The sequence below is a fragment of the Dioscorea cayenensis genome, chromosome 17, assembly GCF_009730915.1.
Source record: "Dioscorea cayenensis subsp. rotundata cultivar TDr96_F1 chromosome 17, TDr96_F1_v2_PseudoChromosome.rev07_lg8_w22 25.fasta, whole genome shotgun sequence".
NCBI classification, from domain to species: Eukaryota; Viridiplantae; Streptophyta; class Magnoliopsida; order Dioscoreales; family Dioscoreaceae; genus Dioscorea; species Dioscorea cayenensis.
Genome location: NC_052487.1, coordinates 21836315 through 21845199, shown reverse-complemented (window position 1 = coordinate 21845199; position 8885 = coordinate 21836315). Strand labels below are relative to the sequence as shown.

The 8885-nt window shown below is 40.6% G+C and overlaps 2 protein-coding genes across 2 annotated transcripts; both read left to right on the top strand.

Annotated features, from left to right (window-relative positions):
- The first annotated feature begins 968 nt into the window (after positions 1-968).
- On the top strand, positions 969-2446 carry LOC120280903 (probable LRR receptor-like serine/threonine-protein kinase At3g47570). The gene has a single exon (XM_039287876.1). The coding sequence runs from the start codon at positions 997-999 to the stop codon at positions 2392-2394; it is 1398 nt and encodes a 465-aa protein (XP_039143810.1). The 5' UTR covers positions 969-996; the 3' UTR covers positions 2395-2446.
- Positions 2447-3313: 867 nt separating this feature from the next.
- LOC120280117 (probable LRR receptor-like serine/threonine-protein kinase At3g47570) lies at positions 3314-7559 on the top strand. The gene is made up of 3 exons (XM_039286853.1): positions 3314-6105; positions 6316-6676; positions 7337-7559. Exons 1-3 carry the CDS (start codon positions 3342-3344, stop codon positions 7404-7406), a joined length of 3195 nt encoding a protein of 1064 aa, XP_039142787.1. The 5' UTR covers positions 3314-3341; the 3' UTR covers positions 7407-7559.
- Positions 7560-8885: the final 1326 nt, after the last annotated feature.

The following is an 8885-nucleotide window of genomic DNA, read 5'->3' as shown; positions in this document are numbered from 1 at the left end:
ATCCCACGTTCACTTGGGAACCTCTCTTCTCTCCTTCAGATCTCCTTAATGTATAATAGCCTCCAGGGCAGCATCCCAGAGGAGCTTGGCAATCTTTCACAACTATCTTTCTTTCAAGTATCAGCAAACATGCTCTCAGGTACAATTCCATTCCGGCTCTTCAATCTCTCTTCCTTGTATCTATTCAGTGTAGCTGATAATCGTCTGCATGGGACTCTTCCACCTAGTTTCGGCAACCAACTTCAGCAACTCCAGGTTCTTTTCTTGGGTATCAACCAGTTAACTGGACCAATTCCTGCTTCATTGTCAAATGCGACAAAACTTGAGGCAATTGACCTTGCCAGGAACAGTTTTAGTGGGAAAATTCCTGATGACCTTGGCAGACTGCAAGAGTTGTTCATATTCCACGTCCTAGATAATCAGCTTAAAGCAAGCAATGAGGATGACTGGAAATTTCTTGATTCTCTGACAAACTGTACATTGATGCAATCACTGAATTTAGGTGTCAATCAGCTAGGAGGCACGCTCCCAAGCTCAGTAGCTAACCTCTCTGCAACACTTGAGAGTCTGGGAATAGGATTTAACCCGATGGTAGGCACCATACCTCCAGGTATCAAGAGCCTGATCAATCTGAAGACTTTGGATATGGCTTACTGCAATTTTAGAGGTGAGATTCCTGATGGAATTGGAAACCTTGCTAATTTGCTATTGCTTGATTTGACAGGCAATAAATTTACAGGAAAAATTCCATTCTCTATTGGCAACTTGACTCTGTTGATCACCTTGTTGTTGTTTGATAATAGCTTTGAAGGTCCAATCCCTGCAAGCATTGGAAACCTTCAGCAGCTAAGTCTCATGGTCCTCTACAATAACAAACTTAACGGCAGCATACCCAAGGAGATGCTCAATCTCCCATACATATCTAAACAACTTGATCTATCTCAAAATCTTTTGGAGGGACCTCTTCCTCCAGAAATTGGTAACTTGAAGAACCTTATGTATTTCTCTGTTTCTGAAAACAAACTATCCGGCGAAATCCCAGCTACACTTGGCCAATGTGAGGTCATGGAAAATCTATACTTGGGCAACAACATTTTTGAAGGGACCATCCCTCCAACTCTAAGCAACATGAAAGGCCTTAAAGCACTGGACCTATCACAGAATAACTTGTCGGGGGTCGTTCCACCATCATTTGGCAATCTAAGAGGCCTCGAAGAGATGGATCTTTCTCACAATCTCTTGTCCGGGTCCATCCCAGAGTCCTTGCAATATTTGATCTCTTTGTTCGACTTGAACCTATCCTATAATCAACTCCAAGGTGATGTACCTATAAAAGGTGTCTTTCAAAATCTCACCGCAGTTTCACTCATCGGAAACAAAGGGCTTTGCGGAGGCATTTCACAACTTCACTTGCCTGCATGCCCACATATGAAAGTATATAAACATAGAAAAAGGTGGTATCATTGGCTAGAATTTATCATCCCAATTAGTGTTGTTATGTTCCTATTAGTTTTATTTGCTCTTGCACACTGGAAAAAGAAAAGAAGGGAAACCTCTGTGGCAACATCATCAAAGGATGAACAATATCCTAGAGTCACATATGCAGAATTGTATAAAGCAACAGGAGGCTTCTCTCCAGACAACTTGATTGGGAGTGGGAGATATGGCTCTGTGTACAAAGGGAGCTTAGATAATGGCAAAACAATGGTGGCAGTGAAGGTTTTCAAGCTTCAAGAACGAGGTGCTTCTAAGAGTTTCTTATCTGAATGTGAAACACTGAAAAGCATCAGGCATCGGAATCTCATAAAAATCATTACTTCATGCTCCAGTGTTGATCACCAAGGCAGAGATTTCAAAGCTCTTATTTTTGAATACATGCCTCATGGAAATCTGGATAGATGGTTACACCCTGAAGACGATTTCCATACTGACCAAGAGAATCACTTAAGCCTAGTCCAAAGGCTAAATATAGCAATTGGCATTGCGGATGCAATGGATTATCTTCACCACAGCTGCAAGCCATCGGTGGTTCATTGTGATCTGAAGACTAGTAATGTCCTCCTTGACACTGACATGAATGCTCATGTTGGTGACTTTGGGCTAGCAAAGTTCCTCTCTGAAGCTGTCAGCAATTCTTCACAAAATTCAACTAGTTCTAGTGCCATTAAAGGAACTGTTGGTTATGTGGCTCCAGGTAATTCACTGATTTGCTTTCATAGTGCTATATTTATATATAGAATAAAGTACTGCAGCATTGGTGAATATTTGTGGATGCAGAATATGGAGCAGGAGGTCAGGTGTCCATGTCTGGTGATGTCTATAGCTATGGTATTATTCTTTTGGAAATGTTTACTGGAAAGAGACCAACAAACGATATGTTCAAGGATGGAATGAGTCTTCGGAGGTTCGTAGATGCAGAGACTACTTCTGAAGACATCATGGAGATCATAGACCAAGCAATGCTTTCACATATAGAAACTAATGATGTCACCAGCAATGAGAAAAGGCAGATTAGTGAATGCTTGATTTCAATTTTGAAGGTTGGTCTTGCATGCTCTGATCCAACACCAAGACAGCGGATGAGCATGACTGATGTTGCAGCCAGGGTGCGTAAAATCCAGAGCATTCTATCAAGGGAGCAGCATGACACGCCTCAGTGAAAGTGGATGATCATTTAGCATAGCTTTAATATTAGCTTTGCCTTGTGTATCTACTGACTTATCAGTTGTAAATTCCTAGTGATCTAACTATGTAATGGATTGTAAAATATTGGATGAACGCAGGAGATGCCAAACCTTGTTTCATACTTTATTTGATTTTTAATTTTTTTGAAAAATATGGATAAGCCACTGAAGGAATGTCAACTTCCAACTGAAGAGGTAAACGAGATACTAGCTAAATAAAAAAAAAAGGTTGGAATCAAACTCTCTTAAGCATTAAATTTTCAGCAAATTCAAGATGTCATATAATGGAAATTGTCTGTATTCTCCTCCTGTCGTCATGATTGAAAGCAATTAGCAGCATATTTTTAAGGTGAGAGACTGACCAGACTCTAGATCCGGCGACTGACAAGGCCTTAGAAGAGAATTGATTGCAACGTTCAATGCTAACAATTAGAGACGTGGTAACCAGCAGAAGGACAATGACATTGCCACTAAAGAACCTGCAACTTTGGATATACTAATGCAGTAATGCTATGAAGTCTACATTAATATATATACCAAAAAGAGAGAGAGAATACTAGGGAAGGTATATCCATTTTAATTTCAAAGCAAATATATACTAGGAATCCATACTATAGAATGCAGTGTAAATTAGCGCTGGTGTCAATCAACATAGAGATGGAAACAAGAGGTAATACCCTGTTTCTGCTGTTGCTCTGTTCAAACTGGGCACTTTGTGTGATGATGATAACCCTCACGGTTGAAGCTACGTTGCACGGAAATGAGACTGATAGGTTTGCTCTTCTAGTGTTCAAGAGTGGAATAACTAGTGATCCTACTGGAGTTCTCAACTCCTGGAACAACACTATCAGTGTCTGTGATTGGGATGGAGTGTCATGCAGAGACAAGCACCTTAAGAGGGTCACGTCCCTTGACCTCAGTTACCGGGGCTTGCAAGGCTCTATATCTCCATTCATAGGCAACCTATCCTTTCTCAGAAGTGTCCTCCTCATGAATAATGGTCTCTATGGTGATATCCCTTCTGAGTTTGGCCAGCTGCAGCAGCTAAGACTAATCAATCTCAGCTTCAATTCACTCAATGGTGTGATACCTGCAAGCCCGAGCCTTTGTTCTGAGCTCATAACCATCCAGTTAGAGAATAACCAGCTCAGTGGCATCATTCCTGCTGAGCTTGGCTGCATGACGAAGCTTGAATCACTGAATCTAGCGAATAACAACCTCACTGGAGTCATCCCATCTTCATTAGCTAATCTATCTTCGCTTAGTGAGGTATATTTCTTCAGTAACTGGCTTCAAGGCAACATACCGGAGGAGCTTGGCGGTCTTACAAAACTAGAAGTCTTTGAAGCATCAGTAAACATGCTCTCTGGCAAGATACCTACCCAGTTATTCAACCTCTCCTCCCTGAATACCTTTGCAGCAGCTTCTAATAACCTGCATGGTAGTCTTTCAAGCATAGATATCAAACTTCAGAAACTCCAAGCTCTGTACTTAGGTGAAAACCAATTTACCGGAACCATCCCAGCTTCACTGACTAATATCTCCAGCCTCTGGGAACTTGATATTTCAACAAACAGTTTTAGTGGAAAAATTCCTACTGGCTTCAGAGGATTGCAAAATCTGGTTTTTTTCAATGTCATATCGAATCAGCTCCAAGCTGATATTGCAGAAGACTGGGAATTTCTTGATTCTTTGACCAACTGCAGCCAGTTACAATTTCTGGGTTTTGGGATGAATAATATGGGAGGCACACTACCAAGCTCTGTAGTCAACCTCTCCACTACACTTCAGATACTAGCTATTGGATACAACCGGATGACGGGAAGCCTACCTTCAGGAATCCAGAACCTAATCAATCTAATTTCGCTAGATGTGTCCACTTGCAATCTCAGAGGTGAAATTCCAGCAGAGATAGGTAAACTTTCTAACTTGCAGTGGTTAGGCTTGTCAAGCAATAAATTCACAGGCCAAATACCTACATCCATTGGCAACCTGACGCAGCTGAACGTGCTAAATTTCTCATGGAATAGCTTTGAAGGCCACCTACCTACCACCCTTGGTAACCTCCAGAAGTTATCACTTCTAGACATTTCCCATAACAACTTCACTGGAGAGATACCAAAAGAAGTTGTGACTTTGCCCTACATATCACAGTACATTGATCTATCTTATAACCAATTGGAAGGATCTCTTCCTTCGGAGATCAGCAACCTGAAGAAACTTGGGCAGTTGAGTATTTCTGGAAACAAACTCTCTGGTGAAATTCCGGCCACAATTGGCTTTTGTGAGAGTTTGGAAATTCTTGCCTTAGACAACAACTTGTTTCGAGGAACAATCCCTGCCACGCTTAGTGACATGAAAGGCCTCAGAAAATTATCTCTCTCACACAATAACTTATCAGGTTTGGTTCCTCCTTCTCTGAGCACACTAAAAGGCCTAGAAATGCTTGACCTTTCTCACAATAACCTGTCTGGGCCCATACCAGAGTTGTTGCAAAACCTGAATTTTCTCTTCTTCTTGAACCTATCTTACAACAACTTCTATGGAGAGGTACCTGTAAATGGAGTTTTTGCTAATTCCACTGCAATCTCACTCTCCGGAAATGAAGGCTTTTGTGGAGGCATTTTGCAACTTCATTTGCCAGCATGCCCTCCGGAAACAAAGCAAGAGAGAAAAGGACAATATGTTTGGCTGAAAATTATCATCCCAATTGCCATTGCTGTGATATTCTTATCCATATTTTCTCTTGCCTATTGGAAACTAAAGCTGAGAAAGAAAAGCTTGGTGATATCTCCACTAGAGGAGGAAAGATATCCTAGAGTCACTTATGCCGAATTGGATAGAGCAACAGGAGGCTTCTCTTCAGACAATCTTGTTGGCAGTGGTAGATATGGCACTGTGTATAAAGGAAGCTTAGACAATGGCAGAACAATGGTCGCTGTGAAAGTTTTCAAGCTTCAAAATCGAGGTGCTTCAAAGAGTTTCTTAGCTGAATGCAAGGCACTGAGAGCCATTCGTCACCGTAACCTCATCAAAATCATTACTTCATGCTCAAGTGTGGATCGCCAAGGCAGAGATTTCAAAGCTCTGGTTTTTGAATACATGCCTAATGGAAGTTTGGATCAATGTCTGCATCCCGAAGACCACAGTCATCAACATCAAATGAATCACCTAAACTTAATCCAAAGAGTGAACATAGCTATTGACATCGCCAATGCATTGGACTATCTTCATCACAACTGCCAGCCTCCAATGGTTCATTGTGATCTGAAGCCTAGCAATATGCTTCTTAACAGTGAAATGGATGCTATTGTTGGTGATTTTGGCATCTCAAAGTTCCTATGTGAAGCTGTGAGCGAGCCTTTACAGGATTCCAGTTTCTCTAATGCTATTAAAGGCACTGTTGGATATGTTGCTCCAGGTAATCTTCTAACTCCCTCTCATCTAAATATATAACATATGCGCATAGATTATTAATTTTATTATAAGTAGTAGTAGTTGTAGTTTGCAAATATATTTTGTAAACAGATATAGATACATGAACATACCTTAAATCTAACCACTCCTAGGCTTTATGATTATTGGAAGAGATTATTGCACTCTTAAGGTTTATGATTATTTGTAAATGCAGATTATGGAGCAGGAGGCCAGGTGTCCATTTCTGGGGATGTTTATAGCTATGGTATCCTTCTCTTGGAAATGTTTACAGGAAAGAGGCCAACTGATGACATGTTCACTGATGGCATGAGCCTTCGCAAGTTTGTTGAGGCAGGGGTTATTTCCGAACAATATATGGAGATCATAGACCCAAAGATATTTGGACATATAGAAGGTGATATAGTCACAAACAATGAGATAATGCAAATCAATGAATGCTTGGATTCATTGCTGAAGGTTGGCCTTGCATGCTCTGATCCATCACCAAGAGAGCGAATGAGCATGACTGATGTTGCGGCCAAGATGCACGCAATCCGGAACTCATTCTTTGCTATGTAGGGTAAAAACAGAGATGCATGATTGCTATCATGCGGTGCAAGTTATCTTTGGCCTTTTTGTGCTTCTATTGTATCACCTTTTTGTAAATTCACCAATAACCCTTATCATGATCTCAGTATCTAAACGATTACAATATATCAGATACAACTAGTAGTGAATGAGAGTCTCCTTCAGTCTTGAATTCCATGCTTTAAAAGATAAGATATAGTAAACAGAGAAAATCTACTTTGTTCAGTGCAACAACTCTAGACACTAAAGGATGGCTTCACTTTGTATCCTTTCTTTCTATTAATAAAATTAGCTCCCTGAGCTCTTTTCCAAAAAAAAAATAGAATCTCATCTCACAGAAATCTTTTTCACTTTACTTTCTTATTTTAAATGTATTTTCTTTCAATTCATTCAATTCCACAGCTGGAGGTATTCGGACCACTCATAACTTTAATATTTTCTCTTCTTTCTATAATTTCGTTGTTTATTCAATTTTTTTATAAGAAAAAAAACCTCTTTTGCACTAGGTTTTAGATGTAAACTATAGTGTGGTATAGATAGATCTCTAACGGTAGACAGCCATTGTCCCTTGAATCCTTATGCATGAAAAGATTGTTAAGGCTGTTTGATCAGACATTTCACTGAAGCCACTGCTGGTTGCTCCCCAGGTTCCTGCATCTGTTTCCAGCCTCCAGCTCACTCTCCACCACAGCCGAAGAGAAGTCAATTCAGCACTGAATTGGGATTCTCATTATCCTAGTTTTTATCTTAATGTTGTATTTGATTTCACTGTATGTTTGTATTTTTATAATTCAAATATTCTGGTTGTATGAACCATGCTGCCTTACTGGCATGCATATTAGCTGCTTGTTTAAATGCTTGAATGAATTGAGGAAGAAATACAAGTGAATTTCAGAGCATCTCAGTTATCTCTTTCTTTTCTACATTGCTTCCTTCATTCCATTGTTGTATTAAGAACTCACTTCGAGTGTGAAACCTGAGTGTTCAGTGTGAGATCATTCATATCCTTTTTCTTCACCTGATCCTAATAGTGGTATCAGAGAACAGTTAGAATGTCTAGCTCTTCATCTGCAAGGGATGCCAACGTCCCATTCTTCAAAGGAGAAAACTATAATCTCTGGAGCTTAATGATGAAGACGATGTTCAGGTCCAAGGATTTGTGGACACTAGTTGAGAAGGGGTTCAGCGAAGAAAGTGATGGAGCTAGATTGAATGAATGTGTTAAAAAGGATGCAAAGGCCTTGTATCTCATTCAACAGGCTCTAGACACCAGAATCCTTGTGAGAATCTCAGAAGCAAAAACAGCAAAGCAAGCTTGGGAAACCATCAAAACAGAATTCCAAGGAAATACAACTAATCAAACTGTCCAAATTCATTCTCTTCAACGGGAATTTGATGCAGTCAAGATGAAGCATGGAGAAACAGTCCAAGATTATGTTAGCAAGGTCCTGGACATTGTATACCAAATTAGAGCCATGAAAGAGGAACTCCCTCAGAAGACAGTTGTGTCCAAACTTTTGAGAGGTCTCACATCAAGATTCTCTCAGGTGGTTCATTCTATAATATCTGCGAAGGATCTCAGCACTCTCACAGTAGAAGAACTCAGTGGTTTGTTGAAGAACCATGAGTCCATACTAAATATTGAAGGAGAACAACATCAGGAAGGAGGAAAAGCTCTTCACATTGGAAGAGGATATGCTCAAGCTGGAGGAAGAGGACGTGGTCGTCAGTACAACAGAGGAAGAGGAAGAGGGCGCGGCAGAAGCTTCGATGCTGGTCGCACAGAGGATAGTCGCCCAGGAGAAGGTAGCAAGACACACAAAGGTGTTCAATGCTTTGTGTGCAAGAAATTTGGGCATGTGAAAGCCCAGTGTTGGTATAGAAACAGAGAAGCCAACATTGTAAAAGAAGAAAAGGAGAAAGGAAAAGAAAAGGAGGAGACAGAAGTTGCATTTATGGCCATTAGTGAAGAGACTGAGAAAACAGGAGGAGTTTGGCTTATTGATAGCGGTTGCTCCAGCCATATGACCGGAGATGTGAATCTGTTTCAAAGTCTTGAAGCAGTTCCATGTCGATCAATCACAGTGGGAGATGGGAATGCTCTCAAAGTCGAGGGAATTGGAAGTGTGGTTCTCTGTTCAAGCAGAGGAAGACTAACTACCTTGAATGATGTGCAATTCGTCCCCAACCTTGCTC

Excerpts from the sequence above, each read along its gene's own strand:
- LOC120280903 (XM_039287876.1), top strand. The coding sequence starts at position 997 with ATGTATTTCTCTGTTTCTGAAAACAAACTATCCGGCGAAATCCCAGCT.
- LOC120280117 (XM_039286853.1), top strand. The coding sequence starts at position 3,342 with ATGGAAACAAGAGGTAATACCCTGTTTCTGCTGTTGCTCTGTTCAAAC. Across the intron at positions 6,106-6,315 it reads TGTTGGATATGTTGCTCCAG|ATTATGGAGCAGGAGGCCAG; the intron begins GTAATCTTCTAA and ends TTGTAAATGCAG. Across the intron at positions 6,677-7,336 it reads CGGAACTCATTCTTTGCTAT|GTTCCTGCATCTGTTTCCAG; the intron begins GTAGGGTAAAAA and ends GTTGCTCCCCAG.